This window comes from Heptranchias perlo, unplaced genomic scaffold, assembly GCF_035084215.1.
Source record: "Heptranchias perlo isolate sHepPer1 unplaced genomic scaffold, sHepPer1.hap1 HAP1_SCAFFOLD_43, whole genome shotgun sequence".
Taxonomy (NCBI): Eukaryota; Metazoa; Chordata; class Chondrichthyes; order Hexanchiformes; family Hexanchidae; genus Heptranchias; species Heptranchias perlo.
In genome coordinates this window covers 10431452-10449926 of record NW_027139442.1, presented here as the reverse complement: position 1 = coordinate 10449926, position 18475 = coordinate 10431452, and the positions used below count along the sequence as shown (strand labels likewise).

General features: G+C 40.5%; 2 protein-coding genes across 2 annotated transcripts in view; both read left to right on the top strand.

Annotated features, from left to right (window-relative positions):
- Nucleotides 1-18475, top strand: part of LOC137312591 (zinc finger protein 850-like) — a 69291-nt gene that overhangs the window by 31332 nt on the left and 19484 nt on the right. The window lies entirely within an intron of this gene.
- On the top strand, nucleotides 17891-18289 carry LOC137312673 (histone H2A-like). The gene has a single exon (XM_067979189.1). The coding sequence runs from the start codon at nucleotides 17900-17902 to the stop codon at nucleotides 18287-18289; it is 390 nt and encodes a 129-aa protein (XP_067835290.1). The 5' UTR covers nucleotides 17891-17899.

Genomic DNA, 18475 nt, shown 5'->3' with positions numbered 1-18475 from the left:
AATTGGGGAAAGTTTCCATCGATTTTTGTATTGAGAATTAAACCAGATATCTGCGCATGCGCGACTCAGCCCCGCCCCCAGCGCTGATTGTTGGTGAGCAGAAGAGCGCATGCGCGATCCCCTCCCCCAGCTCGGCCTCTGGGCGCCATTCCCTCAGTGAGCGGAAGAAGATGGTTTAAAACAGCCGGGAATGGAGAGATCACGGCCCCCGGGGGAAGGGAGCAAAGAGCAGCCTCGTTACAGCAGCTCATCGCTTCGGGACCGTGTCCGCAGATGGGCTCAGAGATCGGCATTGAGTCCGGGGGAAGGTCAGGGGGAGTCCGGGGACTGTTTGTAAGAGGCGGAGTGGATCAGGAACTGGTCCCGGAACATGGAGTGAGCGGGGGAAGGGAGAGGCCATTCTCGGGCTGTGTGTGTACAGGGTGTGTCCAGGGGAAGGGAGACAGAATGGGAAGAACCTGCTATTTAAAATCATTGATGCTTTCTCTCCCCAAACCAGTAGTGAATGTTCCTGGTTTAGTTCCAGTCTCACCCTGTTTATTGTTATTGGACAGTGAAGAGTGGAAACAGAGCCGGACAGTAAGGATGTGGGGAGTTATACAAAGAGCATCTATTGCAGGCACCAGGTGAGAAGTGTGAAGGACACATTTTAAACAGCGGCTGTTTGATTTCGGTTGAACGGTTAGTCCCATGGGAGAGGGGATTAGAAACCTGACGTGTGCAAAGGTCCCCGCCCCATCGGGTCGTCCCATTCATGGATCAGTGCAGAGGTTGGGTTGTGTCTGGATGTCACTAAATCGTTGTAAAATTGCCCAACACACCTGGTGTGCAGAAGCTGAGTGCTGCAGTACTGCAGTGGAGTCAGACCCTGACACTGTTTGTATCACTGGTTCTCATTTGTGGATATTCAAAATAATCATTGATATGGATATTAATTCGAACACTTTTGTATTTTCTACCTCACTGGTTCTTGAGTTACAAGAGATAAATTTCTTCCTGAAGGCAAATCCTTGAAGGACCCAGAATCAGTGTTATGTTTCCTCCACTTGAGGCACAAGGAACAGTGCAGCCAACTCCTTCTCCCACACAGTGAGTACATTATCACACACAGCGCACAGAGACTCAGACAGGTCATCAGTTCCACAGTCTCAGACAGCAGAAGTCGTCAGTCCCACACTGATCCCAAGATCCAGAGACACATTTTCAATCCAACAGTCAAACAGAGCAGGTGAGGCAGACACTGTTCCATTTCCCCCGAGCTGAGTCCCGCTGACAGGTCGATACAAAAATCCCAGTCCAAGATCACACTATCAGATTGAAAGGCACTGTATCAATCTCACAATAGGGCAACATTAGCTACGAATTAAATACCAGATCGAAATCACACATGGTACCCGATATAAAGGTGCAGAATGAATCCCAATAATGTACCCTGAGATTCCAATTGATTACTCGCCCAGAACTCACACACTTGTGAGTTGATACACTATGCGAATGGATATTGCATGTATCATGTGATACAAATTGCATACGAGTCCAAAACTCATGTACAGTATCAGATTAAAAATGCTGTGAGAGTGTAATCTGAGAAACAAATTAGATATCAGTTTATAATGGACTCATATTGTGAGATGTAAAGATACAGTATCAATTCTATTAGTACAGACTGAGCTATACATTATACGCCATTTGAAAAGTGTCACCATATCAATTTGAAAGATACATTATCTTTCACAATAGTACTCACAGAGATACAGATTTAATAGTAGTTCAAAAAGCACACAAATTATCTGATTAAAACCTACAGTGTCAAATCCTAAAGTGTATCCACATTTACCAATTAAATAATGAGAAATATGATCTAAACATGAAGATATTAAAGCGAAATTTTTTTATGCCATAATGCAATCTGAGAGAATAATTAATACAGATACAGAATGAATCTCACACTCAGATATAGTACCAGAGACTGACAGATGCAGAAGGAATCCCAAACTCACATACAATAATAGAGACTGACAGACACAGAGCGAATCCTACACTCACATATGGTACCAGAGATGACAGATATAGAATGAATCCCACACTGGCATACAGTACCAAGTGCTGATAGATATCTAGTTAATTACTCACTCTCATAAAGTACTAGAGACTGACAGAAAGATAATGACTCCCACATTCACACAGTACCAGAGCCTGAGAGATACAGAATGAATCACACACTCACACACAGTACCAGAGTCTGACAGAGAGAGAATGCATCCCACACCAACATGCATTTTGAGAGGCTGCATATACAGAAAGAATTCAACACCCACATACAAGACTGGAGACTGAAAGACACAGAATAAATCCCACACTCACAGTATCAGAGACTGCATATATCGATTAAATCGCAAACTCACACACACTACTGACAAGATACAGAATGAATCGCACACTGACACACTGTTCCAGATACTGAGAGATACAAAATGAATCACACATTAGTGCAGGCTGACTAACATTATTTACCAGTCCAAGAAGTATCAGATTGAAAGATACAGTATCAATTCCATTAGTGCAGACTGATCTACACATTATATACCACTAAAAAAACTGATGCAGATTCAGACTGAAATATACAGTATTCCATTCATGCAGACTGAGCTACACATCATATACAAGTTAAAAAATGTCACCATATCAGTTTGGAAGATAAACTAATTCACAATTGTGTTCCCATCGATACAGATTTAATAGTAGTCCAAAAAGTGCCCACATTCTCTGACTATATTCTAAAGCATTTCATTATCAACCAATTAAAAACTGGGAAAAATATGCATTGATTGAGGTATTAAAGATAAAGTTTTGAACACCATACTGTAAATGGAGATACAAATTACATACAGATAAGGAATGAATCTCACACTCAGATAGAGTGCCAGAGAGTGACACACAGAATGAAACCAGCATTCACACAATGTAACAGTGACTGACAGATACCGAATGAATCCTACATTCACACACAGTAAAAGGGACTGACAGATATAGAATGAATCACACACACCCACAGTACCAGAGCCTGACAGATACAGAATGAATCACACACGCACAGACAGTACTAGGGACTGACAGATACAGAATGAATCCCACACTCACAGACAGCACGAGGGACTGACAGATATAGAATGAATCCCACACTCACAGACAGTACTAGGGACTGACAGATACAGAATGAATCTCACAGTCACAGACATTAATGCAGTCTGAGTTGCACATTACACATCAGTCCAAAAATCTCATAATGTCAGATTGAAAGATACAGTATCAATTCCATTAGTGCAGACTGATCTACATATTATAAAGCACTATTAAAAACTGATAAAGATTCAGACTGAAATATACTGTATACCTTTCAAGCAGACTGAGCGACACATCATATACAAGTTCAAAAATGTCACCATATCATTTTGGAAGATAAACTAATTCACAATTTTTTTCCCATCGATACAGATTTAATCGAAGTCCAAAAAGTGCCCACATTCTCTGATTATAACCGAAAACATTATATTTTAAAATGTATCATTATCTACCAATTAAACACTGGGAAAAATCATTGATACATTGAGGTATTAATGAGAGAGTTTTGAACACCATACTGCAAACAGAGACACAAATTACATACAGATAAAGAATGAATCTCATACTCAGATAGAGGGCCAGAGACTGACATGCAAATTGAATACAGCACTCAAACAATGTAACAGTGACTGACAGATACAGAATGAATCCTACACTCACACACATTACAAGGGACTGACAGATACAGAATGAATCCTACACTCACACACATTACAAGGGACTGACAGATACAGAATGAATCCCACACTCACACACATTAGAAGGGACTGACAGACATAGAATGAATCACACACTCCCACGGTACCAGAGACTGAAAGATACAGAATGAATCCTAAACTCACACACTGTAGCACAGACTGACAGAGACAAAATTTATATCACTCACAATCAGTACCAGAAATTGATAGATGCTAAATGAAAGTCTCCCTCACATATAGCACCTGACACTGAGAATGAGAATGAAACGCTCATTCACACAAAATACCAGGGACAAACAGATATTGAATGAATCCCATACTCACACACAGTACCAGAGACTGACAGATACAGAGTTAATTCCACACTTATACACAGTACCTGAGACTGGCAGATACAGAATTAATCCCACTCTCATATACAGTGCCACAGACTTGCAGATACAGAATGATCCCAAACTCATATGTAGTGCCCGAGACTGAGAGATACAGAATTAACACCATGCTCACACTCAGTACCAGAGACTGGCAGATACAGAATGAATCCCACACTCACACAGTATCAGATATTGACAGATGCAGAGTAAACCCCGCTCTCACACACAGTACTGGAGACTGACTTCTGCTGGACGTAAGCGAGAACTGTAAAAGAACGGAACAAATTCACATTTTATGTCGTGGTTGCAGAAATCGGACAATGTGCAACGTGAGGAAAGGTTCTGTCTGTAACTTCTACTCCCGTATTTTTGCTCGTTTTGTTATTGAAAAATGATGACAATTGTTTTATAATAAAGTTTTTGTTTCACTCATTCGATAGTTGTGAATTTGCCCCATTATATTTCACTGTACATTGCGCAGTATTTCTCTCTGATTTCTCAGGACAAGATTTGCATTGCTCCTTTACCCCATTTAGACACTTATTTTCCATGCAGTATGTGGCCTCCTTATTCCCCCTGCCAAAATGCACCAGCTCACACCTTTCTATATTGAAATTCAATGGCCATTTGCACGGCCGTTCTGCAAGCTGATTTTGTCGTCGTCTTCCTCAGTATTGACTACACCCCCTAAATTAATTACAATCATTTAATACAGCATTACAACCAATGTTTTATCGAAAAAATGTTCTCCATTCCCAGTTTTTCTAAATCCCACCCGTACAATATAATGTGAAGAATGAGTTTATCTTCTGTCCCTCTCTCATCTGTAAACTTCATTGACCCGGGGTTTGGGGACATCTACTGGCCGGAAGCAGAACTGCAACAGTTCGGAACAAATTGCTGAAACCGGACAATGTGCAGTGTGAGCGTGTTTGTGATTGGTGGCAAGTATTAAATCTGATTTTTTTAAACCTGACCATTAACCTTTAGTGTTTGTTATTGAAGAGTAAACAGAGCCGGACAGTAAGGATGTGGGGAGTTATACAAAGATTATCTATTGCAGGCATCAGGTGAGAAGTTTGAAGGACACATTTTAAACAGTGGCTGTTTTGTTTCGGTTGAACGGTTAGTCCCATGGAAGAGGGGATTAGAAATCTGATATGTGCAAAGCTCCCCGCCCCATCGGGTAGTCCCATTCATGGATCAGTCCAGGGGTTGGGTTTTGTCTGAATGTCACTAAACTGTTGTAAAACAGCCCAACACACCTGGTGTGCAGAAGCTGAGTGCTGCAGTACTGCAGTGGAGTCAGACACTGACACTGTTTGTATCGCTGATTTTCATTTGTGGATATTCAATATTATTATTAACAGATATTAATCTGATCACTTCTGCATTTTCTACCTCACCTGTTCTTGATTTACAAGAGATACGTTTCTTTCTACAGGCAAATACTTGAAGGAGCCAGAATGAATGTGAAATTTCCTCCACCCGAGGCAAAGGAACAGTGCAGCCAGCTCCTTCTCACACACAGTAGGTATATTCTCACTCTCAGAGCACAGAGACACAGACAGTTCATCAGTTCCACAGTCTCACACAGCAGAAGTAGTCAGTCCCACACTGATCCCAAGTTCCAGAGTCACATTTTCAATCCAACAGTCAAACAGAGCTGGTGAGGCAGACACTGTTCCATTTCTCCCGAACTCAGTCCCGCTGACAGGTGGATTCAAAAATTCCAGCCCAAAATCACACTATCAGATTGTCAATTTCACAAAAGGGCAACATTAGCCATGAAATAAATACCAGATATCCCGAGATTCAAATTGAATACTAGCCCAGAACTCTCACACACACGTGAGTTTAATACATGCAGTATCCATTCGAATAGTGTATCATTCAAATACAAAATGAAGGCCGAAACTCATGTACAATATCAGATTGAGAATTGCTGTGACAGTGTCACCAGAGAAACAAATTAGATACCAGTTTATAATATACCCACAGTATGAGATTTAAAAATACAGTATCAATTCTATTAGCACAGACTGAGATACACATTATTTACCAATTCAGAAATGTCACCATATCAATTTGAAAGATAAATTACCATTCACAATATTACTCACAGATTTACAGATTTAATAGTAGTCCAAAAAGCACACAAATTATCTGATTAAAGCCTCCAGCTTCAAATACGAAAGTGTATCCATATTTACCAATTAAATAATGAGAAAAGCTATTCAAACATTAACATATTAAAGCTACAGTATTGAACATCATAATGTAATCTGAGAGAATAATTATGGACAGAAACAGAATGAATCTCACACTCCGATACAGTACAGAGACAGACATGCAGAAGGAATCCCAAACTCGCATACAGTACTAGAGGTTGCCAGACACAGAGTGAATCCCATACTCAAGTATGGTACCAGAGATGACAGAAACAGAATGAATCCCACTCCGGCATACAGTACCAAGGACAGACAAATAACGAGTTCATCCCACATTCTAATAAAGCACTAGAGACTGAGAGATAAGGTATGAATCGCAAACTCACACACAGCAGCAGAGACTGACAGACACAGAATGAATCCCACACTCACACACAGTACCAGAGAATGACAGATCCAGAATGAATCCCACACTCACTCACAGCACCTGAGACTGACAGATACAGAATGAATCCCACACTCACTCACAGCACCCGAGACTGACAGATACAAAATGAATCCCACACTCACACACAGTACCAGAGACTGAGAGATACAAGGTGAATCTCACAGTCACCTACATTAGTGCAGGCTGAGTTATAAATTACGTTCCAGTCCAAAAATCTCAGTGTCAGATAGAAAGATACAGTATCAATTCCATTAGTGCAGACTGAGCTGCACATTAGAAACCACGACAACAAAACTGATACAGATTCAGACTGAAATATACAGCATTCCATTCATGCAGACTGAGCTACACATTATATACAAGTTCAAAAATGTCACCATATCAATTGGAAGAAGCACAAATTCACAATTGTGTTCCCAATGTAGATTTAATAGAAGTCCAAAAATAGATGCCCATATTATCTTATTACATTTTTAAAAATGTCATTATCTACCAATTAAAACTGGGAAAAATTATTCAAACATTTAAGTATTAAAGATACAGATGTGAACGCCATCCTATAAATGAAGATATAAATTAGATACAGATAAAGAATGAATCTCTCACTCCGATAGAGTGCCAGAGACTGATATGTAGAATGAATCCCAAACTCATACAATGTACCAGCGACTGACAGATTCAAAATGAATCCCACACTCACACACTGTAGCACAGACTGACAGATACAGAATTTATATCACTCACATACAGTTCAGAAATTGATAGATACAGAATGAATGTCTCACTCACATATAGCACCAGAGACTGACAGGAACAGAACGAATCGCTCACACATACAAAATCAGAGACTGAGAGATATGGAATGAATCCCAAATACACACACAGTACCAGAGACTGATAGATCCAGAATGAATACCACATTCACATAGAGTATCAGGAACTGACAATCACAGAATGAATCTCACAGTCACACTACTGCAGACTGAGTTACATTTTACATACCAGTTCAAAGATATCATAGTGTCAGATTGAAAGCGACGGTATGAATTCCATTAGTGCAGACTGAGCTACATAGTAGAAATATTAGTGAATACTCATAGAGTAATATACTGAAATAAACAGTATCAATATCATTGGTTCAGACTGAGCTACACATTATATACCAGTCCAAAAACCTCATAAATGATCAGACTGGAAGATACAGTATCAATTCTATTAGCACTGCCTGACCTGTACATTACATACCAGACTGAAAATCCCATAAAATCTTCGACTGAAATAAACAGTATCAATTCCATGAGTGCAGACTGAGCCACACATTATATAGCAGTCCAAGAATCTCATACCCTATCAGACTCAAAGATACAATAACAATTCCACTAGCACAGATGACGAGTCCAAAAATCTCATAGAATATCAGATTGAAAGATTCAGTATCACTTCCATTTGTGCAGAATGAGCTACACATCACATTCCAGTCCAAAAATCTCATACAGTATCAGACTGATAGATACAGTATCAATTCCTTTAGTGCAGGCTGAGCTATATATTACATACCAGTTCAAAAATCTCATACAATATTAGATTGAGATGCAGAATTAATCCCATTATTGCTGACTGAGCTATACATTACATACCAATCCAATAATTTCACCACGAACAGATTGAAAGGTACATTATCATTCACAATAGAGTTCAGAGATTAAGATGTAATCCCACTCCAAAGCTCACACACGTTGTTTGATTAAAGAAAATTGAAAAGTGTATCCATATTTACAAATTAAACACTGGACGAAGAACTGTATATAATTTAAAGTATTAAAGATACAGTTTCAAATACGATACTGTAAACTGAAATAAGAATACAGAATGAATCCAGACTTGCACATTGTCTCAGAGACTGAATTACAGAATTAATCCCACACTGAGATAATGTAGCAGAGACTGACAGATACAGAATAAATCCCACACTCACACACAGCACCAGAGACCTGCAGATACAGAATGAATCCCACACTCACATACAGTACCAGAGACTGACAGATACAGAATTAATCCCACACTCACACACAGTACCAGAGACCGACAGATACAGAATGAATCTCCACACTCACAGACTGAACTGGAGACGACAGATATAGAATGAATGTCACATTCACATTACTGCAGACTGAGTTACACTTTACAGACCAGTCCAAATATCTCATAATGGCAGATTGAAAGATACAGTCTAAATTCTATTGGTGCAGACTGAGCTACATATTGGATATAGTGGTAAATACTCGTGTTTGCTGAAATAAACATTATCAATGCCATTGGTACAGACTGAGCTACACATTACGTACTAGTCCAAAAATCACAAATGATCAGATTGGAAGATACAATTTAAATTCTATTCGCACTGCCTGAGCTGAACATTATATATCAGTCCAACAATCTCATACAATATTAGACTGAAAGATAGAGAGTCGATTCAATTAGTGAAAACTGAGCCACACATTATATAGCAATCCAAGAATCTCATACCGTATCAGACTCAAAGATACAATATCAATTCCATTAGCACAGACTGAGCTACACGTTACTCACCAGTCCAAAAATCTCATACTGAATCTTTCAATGTGACACTGTATCAATTCCATTCGTGCAGCCTGAGCTATACATTGCATTCAAGTCGAAAAATTTCATACAGTATAAGAATGATAGATACAGTATCAATTCCTTTAGTGCGGGATGAGCTACATATTACATACCAGTCCAAAAATCACATAAAGTGTTAGACTCAGATGCAGAATTATTCCCATTATTGCAGACTGAACTACACATTACACACCAGTCCAGTAATTTCAACGTGAACAGATTGAAAGGTATATTATCATTCACAATAGAGTTCAGAGATTAAGATGTAACATGACTCCAAAACTCTCACACGTTGTTTGATTAAAGAAAATCAAAAAGTGTATCTGTGTAAACAAATTAAATGCTCGATGAAGACATGTATATACTTTAAAGTTTCAATACAATAGTGGAAACTGAAATAAGAGTATGGAATGCACATTGTCACAGAGATTGAATTGCAGAATGAATCCCACACTGAGATAAAGTAGCAGAGAATGGCAGATACAGAATGTATCCCACACACAGACAGTACCAGCGACTGATGGATGCAGAATATACCCCATGCTCACACCCAGTTACAGAGACTGACAGATACAGAATAAACCCCAGTCTCATATCCAGTACCAGAGACTGACCTCGACTGACGGGAAGCGACAACTATAATAAGGCAACGAATTCACATTCTCTGTCGTGGTTCCAGAAACAGGACAATGTGCAATGTGAGGGAAGTTTCTGTCTGTAACTTTTACTCTCGTATTTTTGCACTTTTTGACGGTGAAAAATGAAGACAATTGATTCATAATAAAGTTTTTGTTTCACTCGTTCCATAGTTGTGAATTTGCCCCATTATATATCACTGTACATTGCACAGTATTTCTCTCTGATATCTCAGGATGATTTACATTGCTCCTCTACCCCATTTAGACACTTATTTTCCATGCAGTATGTGGCCTCCTTATTCCCCTTGGCGAAATGCATCACCTCACACTTTTCTATATTGAAATTCAATGGCCATTTACAAGGCCGTTCTGCATGTTTATTTTGTCCCAGTCTTGATCAGTATTGACTATATCTCCGAAACAAATTACAAGAATTTAACACAGTATCACAACTCGTGTTTGCTCTAACAAAATGTACTTGCAGCTCGTCTCCATTCCCAGTTTTTCTAAATGCCACTCGTCCAATATAATGTGAAGAATGAGTTTATCTTCTGTCCCTCTCTCATCTGCAAACTTCAATGACCCGGGGATTGGGGACATCTACTGGCCGGAAGCAGAACTGCAACAGTTCGGAACAAATTGCTGAAACCGGACAATGTGCAGTGTGAGCGTGTTTGTGATTGGTGGCAGGTATTAAATCTGATTTTTTAAAACCTGCCCATTAACCTTTAGTGTTTGTTATGGAACAGTAAACAGAGCCGGAGAGTAAGGATATGGGGAGTTATACAAAAAGCATCTATTGCAGGCATCAGGTGAGAAGTTTGAAGGACACATTTTAAACAGCGGCTGTTTAGTTTTGGTTGAACGGTTAGTCCCATGGGAGAGGGGATTACAAATCTGATATGTGCAAAGGTCTCCGCCCCATCGGGTAGTCCCATTCATGGAACAGTGCAGGGGTTGGGCTGTGACTGGATGTCACTAAATTGTTGTAAAACAGCCCAACACACCTGGTGTGCAGAAGCTGAGTGCTGCAGTACTGCAGTGGAGTCAGACACTGACACTGTTTGTATCACTGGTTTTCATTTGTGGATATTACAATGATTATTAACAGAGAGATTCAATTGATCACTTTTGTATTTTCTACCTCACCTGTTCTTGAGTTACAAGAGATAATTTTTCTTCCCACAGGCAAATCCTTGAAGGGCCCAGAATTAGTGTGATGTTTCCTCCACCCGGGGCACAAGGAACAGTGCAGCCAGCTCCTTCTCACACACAGTATGTATAGAGTCATAGAGTCATACAGCATGGATAGAGGCCCTTCGGCCCATCGTGTCCGCGCCGGCCATCAGCCCTGTCTACTCTAATCCCATATTCCAGCATTTGGTCCGTAGCCTTGTGTGCTATGGCATTTCAAGTGCTCATCCAAATGCTTCTTGAATGTTGTGAGGGTTCCTGCCTCCACAACCATTTCAGACAGTGAGTTCCAGACTCCAACCACCCTCTGGGTGAAAAAGTTCTTTCTCAATTCCCCTCTAAACCTCCCGCCTTTTACCTTGAATCTATGTCCACTTGTTATAGAACCCTCAATGAAGGGAAAAAGCTCCTTAGTATCCATCCTATCTGTGCCCCTCATAATTTTGTACACATCAATCATGTCCCCCCTCAGCCTCCTCTGCTCCAAGGAAAACAAACCCAATCTTCCCAGTCTCTCTTCATAGCTGAAGCGCTCCAGCCCTGGTAACATCCTGGTGAATCTCCTCTGCACCCTCTCCAAAGCGATCACATCCTTCCTGTAGTGCGGCGACCAGAACTGCACACAGTACTCCAGCTGTGGCCTAACCAGTGTTTTATACAGCTCCATCATAACCTCCTTGCTCGTATATTCTATTCCTCGGCTAATAAAGGCAAGTATCCCATATGCCTTCTTTACCACCTTATCTACCTGTTCCGCCGCCTTCAGGGATCTGTGGACTTGCACACCAAGATCCCTCTGACCCTCTGTCTTGCCTCGGGTCCTCCCATTCATTGTGTATTCCCTTGCCTTGTTAGTCCCTCCAAAGTGCATCACCTCGCACTTTTCCGGGTTAAATTCCATTTGCCACTGTTCCGCCCATCTGACCAACCCATCTATATCGTCCTGCAGACTGAGGCTATCCTCCTCGCTATTTACCACCCTACCAATCTTTCTTAATATACTCTGTGAGTATATTATCACTCACAGAGCACAGAGACACAGACAGGTCATCAATCCCACAGTCTCACACAGCAGAAATAGTCAATCCCAAACTGATCCCAATCCAACAGTCAAACAGAGCAGGAGAGACTGACGGAATTTCTATTTCACAATGACTCAATACCGCTGACTGGCAGATAAATAATTCCCAGTCCAAAATCACACCCAGTATCAGATTGAAAGGCACTGTGTTAATCTCACATTCGATCACAATTAGCTACAAATTAAATACCAGATAGAACTGACACATGGTACTGATTGATAGGTACAGAATTAATCACAATAGTGTAGATGTGGAGATGCCGGTGATGGACTGGGGTTGACAATTGTAAACAATTTTACAACACCAAGTTATAGTCCAGCAATTTTATTTTAAATTCACAAGCTTTCGGAGACTTCCTCCTTCCTCAGGTAATGTTTACCTGAGGAAGGAGGAAGTCTCCGAAAGCTTGTGAATTTAAAATAAAATTGCTGGACTATAACTTGGTGTTGTAAAATTGTTCACAATAGTGTACCCCGAGATTCAAATTAAATACCAGCCCACAACTCACACCACATTATGAGTTTAAAGATGCAGTATTCATGCCAATATTATACACTGAGATACAAATTAGATACCAGTTCAGATGTTACCCATATTTGACTCACAAATATGTCCAAAAACCTCATAGTGTCAGAATGAAATGTACAGTTTCAATCCTATTGTTGCAGATTGAGCTACACATTATATACCAGTCCAAAATTTGCATAAAGTATCATACAGGAAGATACAGTATCAATCCCATTAGACTGAGGTACACATTAGTTACCTGTCCAAAAATCATATTTATCAAACTGAAAGGCAGAGTATCAATTCCCTTACTGCAAACGAAGGTTCACATTAGATCCCTGTCCAGAAATCACGTACAGTACCATACTGAAAGAAATAGTATTGATTTAATTAGTACAGACTGACCTACACGTTAATTACCAGTACAAAAATCTCACACAGTTTCAGACTGGAAGATACAGTATCAATCCCATTAGTGCAGACTGAGGTGTACATTAGATACCAGTCCAAAAGTCACATTCAGTGTCAAAATGAAAGATACAGTATCAATTCCTTTAGTGCAGACTGAACTACACCTTACAAACCTGTCTAAATATATTACACAGTATCAGACTGAAAGGTACAGTATGAATTCCATTAGTACAGACTGAACCACACATTACATACCAGTCCAAAAATCTCAGACAGTGTCAGACTGAAAGATACAATAATTATTCTATTAGCACAGACTGAGCTACAAAATAAATACCAGTCCAATAATTTCACAGTAAAAGATTGAAATACACATTATCTTCACGGAGATTAAGATGTAATCATTCAACAAAACTCGCACACATTGTTTGATTGAAACAAAATCCAAAAGTGTATCAATATTTACAAATTAATGCAGCACGAAAGATTTGCATACATTAATGAATTAAACATACAGTTTCAAGTACCATACTCTAACCTGAAATAAGAATACAGAACGAATCCAGACTTGCACTTTGCCCAGAGACTGAGTTACAGAATGAATCCCACACTGAAATAGAATACCAGAGACTGACAGATACAGAATGAATCCCACACTCACAGACTGTATTGGAGACTGACGGATACAGAATGAATATCACACTCACATACAGTACCAGAGAATGACAGACATAGAATTAATGCCACACTCACATGCAGTCTGACATCTACTGGCCATAAGTGAGAACTGTAACTGAGTGGAACAAATTCACATTGTCTGTCGTTGTTCCAGATTCAGGAGAATGTGCAATGTGAGGAAATAGTTTCTCTCTGTAACTTCTACTCCCGTACTTTTTCTAATTTTGTCAGTTAAATATTAGACAATTGATTTCGAATAAAGTTTTTGTTTTCCTCATTCGAAAGTTGCCCCATTATATTTCACTCTACATTGCGCAATATTTCTGTCTGAATTCTCAGGAGACGATTTATATTAATTCAAATAAACCGAACTGAAACACGAATAAAAACTGAGTGCAAATCTGCAAGTTTCAACGGCGACCGTCAAAAGTGAAAGGGATAAAATATAGAAAAAAATCAAACCGAAAATGCTGGAAAGGCTCAGCAGGTCCGGCAGCATCTGTGGAGAAGGAAAGCTCGGGTTAACGGTTCAGGACAATGACCCTTCTATAGATCAGAAAGGTTAATCCGACATAATTTAAATAAGGAACGGGAATCAGCAGAGGGAAAAACTTCAGAAAATCAATTAATTTCACTGAATCCGAGCAATTGTGTCCCGTATCCACTGTACAGATCAGGGCAAATAATAATACAAAGGAACAGAGTTAAATTCAACGTTATGGGGGAAGAAATGAATTTTAAAAATATTTTTAAATATAAATTAGACTCGTTTGTGTTTTGAAAACACTATCCCTCTGAACATCATCAAATTCGGTTCCAGTCTTGGTGTTTCTGAATTCAGCGTGCTGGGATTCAAACCTGTTGGAATTAATTGTTTGGAAGGGAGCGATACTCACCATCATAGCACCTTAGTTCACTGGGAGGGAGAAATGGAGCGTTTCTGTGGAGTTTCGGACTGAATTGCTCCCTTTGGGTTACTGGCACTTTAATCAAAGACAATAAACAGTTCCCAAACATCAGCCCCTGAACAGACACAACAAGCTGGCGGAATTTCTCATTCATAGATATTAAATAAGAGGATGACAAAAGCGAATAGGAAGAGGTTAGGAAGAAGTCACAAAAACAATTAGGGAAGCAAACAGGAATCACGAAATCAAATTATCAAGGAATATAAAAAGAAATCGTAAATTATTGCACAGAGCCAGAAATAACAGAAGGAAAATCAGAATATCTTGAGGGCCACTAAGGGATTGACAAGATAAACTCACAGGTAACGTCAGCGAAATGGCAGAAATATTGAATTATTACTTTGCCTCAGTATTTACCCGGGAGATTAACAGGGTGAACATGATATTGGAGGAAGAGGTCAATAAAGATATCAAGGCATTTAAGTTAGAAAGGGTGGTCGAACTCCTGGTCCAGATGGATTGCATCCGCACATATTAAATGAAACAAGGGAAGAGATAGCAGAGGCACTGTTACATATATAGAAAAAATAATTACAGAAAGGAATAGTGCCAGAGGACTGGATGACAGTTGATGTGATTCTTATATTTTGAAACAGGAGATAGAACAAGTCCAGGGAACTGTGGACCAGTTAACTAAAGGTCGGTGGTAGGAATGATCATGGAATCTTTTACTCAATGAAGCAACAGAAAAACATCTAGAAACCGAAAATATAATAAAGAATAGTCAGCACGGATTTCAGAAAGGGAAGATTTAATAGTTTGACAGAAGGTTTGACAGTTAAAATTACAGTTCAACATAACTTATCTGCTTTTCAAATATATTCCTCCAGAAATAAACCTCTGTGTTTGCATTTCATGGCCTTATCAACCTGTGTTGCTACTTTTAAAGATTTGTCAATCTGTACCCCTAAATCCCATTGCTCTTCTACCCCATTTAGACTCTTATTTTCAAAGCAGTGTTTGGCCTCCTTATTCCCCCGAGCAAAATGCACCACCTCACACCTTTCTATATGGAAATTCAATGGCCATTTACACCGCCTTTCAGCAAGCTTATTAAAGTCTTCTTGTATTTTGTCGTAGTCTTCCTCAGTATAGGCTATACCCCCAAAATTAATTACAAGCATTTAATACAGCATTACAACTCATGTTTTGTCGAACAAACTGTTTTCCATTCCCTGTTTTTCGAAATCCCACCCGTGCAATATAATGTGAATAATGAGTTTATCTTCTGTCCCTCTCTCATCTGTAAACTTCAATGACCCGGGGTTTGTTGACATCTACTGGCCGGAAGCAGAACTGCAACAGTTCGGAACAAATTGATGAAACCGGACAACAAGCAGTGTGAGCGTGTTTGTGATTGTGGCAGGTATTAAATCTGATTGGATATTTGAAGAAACCAATCAGAGAGTGACAGTTAATTATTGTGACCTCACTACGAATGACCCAATCACAATCATTGCATTCCTCCATCCTTCATTACCATAGTAAACAATTTTACAACACCAAGTTATCGTCCAGCAATTTTATTTTAAATTCACAAGCTTTCGGAGGCTTCCTCCTTCGTCAGGTGAACGATGTAAAATTGTTTACAATTGTCAACCCCAGTCCATCACCGGCATCTCCACATCATCATTACCATATGGCTGTGGGGCTGCCTATTTAATCCGAGCTCGGAGCGGATTTGGGTCATTTCTGAGTCTGAAATTGAGTTTGAAAATGCCTGAGGACAAGAAAGCAGCTTCCAAGAAGGGCGCCAAGAAAACCTTGAGTAAAGCACCAGCCAAGGGCGGCAAGAAGCGCATCGCGGGTGAGGCTTCCCGCCTGGCCCATTATAATAAACGGCGCACCATCAGCTCCCGGGAGATCCAGACCGCCGTGCGCATGCCGCTGCCCGGGGAACTGGCCAAGCACGCCGTGTCGGAAGGGACAATGGCGGTGACTAAGTCCACCAGCTCCAAGTAAAACTCCACAATGCACTGAAAAGAAAATAAACACAAAGGCTCTTTTCAGAGCCACCCACAGTCTCTCTAAAAAACTGTACCAACACCTCTATGGAATCATTTTACTGTCGATAGTTTGATACTCACTGTCTCTCTAACTTGTGCTTTTGTAATTTCACTTGAAATCTGGAAGATTCTCATAATCACTGCCCGGTATAATCTCTGTCGTTGTTTTATTTAGTTTCAATAACCAATAACGTGTCCCTGATCCTCTCGTTCCCGGTCATATTCCGCCCCTTCCCCCGCATCTGCCCCTTCAGAGCCGTTTTAAGGTCATTTCTTTCTCCTTTTCACGTTTTTTTTGTTCATTATTCGGGAATATCACTTTCAGAACCGCAATCCTCTTTAAAGCAACAACCCTGAAATGGACTTCACACCGAGTACAGAATAGTCGAAAGGCTCTGTCACTGTTCGACTTCTTACACCAGGAGTCTCGGCTCCGGTTTCGATCGCGCTGCAGCTCCTGTGAACAGGGATCAATCCACAATCTGTGGTTTGTTACTTTTACAAAGATTGAGCTGGGATCTGTCCCGTTACAAAATGGGACTTTATTCCCGCCGGATTGAAAGCGAACGGTGAATGACGCAGGATTTTCACCGGATTGTAAAAGATTCTGGAAGTTGTGACGGGAAATGTGGAATAACAGAGTAAAAGGAGAGAGATTTTTAAATCTTTGTCTTAAGGCGACATTATTTACTTAATCCGCTTCTTGTGTTACAAATATATTGGCGGGCTTTTCAAATTTCAATAAAACGGTTCAGTTCAGTATTTTCCGCCTTTTTCTCATTGCCGGCTATTGATTGGTGAATAAAACAGCTCTCTCATTTGGCTGTTCGTTGAACCAATGAGATTGAGAACAGATGGACCAATCACAATTGCCCCCACTGTACTCCTCCAGAAGGTCGAAGAAGGGCGAGTGCGGGAAGATTTCTTCATTCTTTGTGAAAGTGTTTGTGAGATTGTGGAAATGTCTGGAAGAGGAAAAACCGGCGGTAAAGCTCGGGCCAAGGCCAAGTCTCGCTCATCCCGGGCCGGACTGCAGTTCCCTGTGGGCCGTGTTCACAGGCTCCTGCGAAAGGGGAACTACGCTGAACGTGTTGGTGCCGGAGCCCCGGTCTATCTGGCTGCTGTGCTGGAGTATCTGACGGCTGAAATCCTCGAGCTGGCCGGCAACGCGGCCCGGGACAACAAGAAGACCCGTATCATCCCCAGACACCTGCAGCTGGCCATCCGCAACGACGAGGAGCTCAACAAGCTTCTGGGACGGGTGACCATCGCTCAGGGCGGGGTGCTGCCTAATATACAGTCCGTGCTGCTGCCGAAGAAAACCAGCACTGTGAGCTCCAAGAGCAAGTAAAGCAGCGAAGATTTAATCTGATAACCCAAAGGCTCTTTTCAGAGCCACCCACTGTATCTATGAAAGGGCTGGTTACTGTCTGAAGAGACTGACCTATTGATCACAGTTATCCCCGGTCTACGTTAATATATTACATCGCTATAGCGGTTAAACTTATGGGAGGCAATGTGAGTTACCGAGCACATG

What these genes read in the sequence shown, in the direction of transcription:
- LOC137312673 (XM_067979189.1), top strand. Translation starts at nt 17,900, where the DNA reads ATGTCTGGAAGAGGAAAAACCGGCGGTAAAGCTCGGGCCAAGGCCAAG.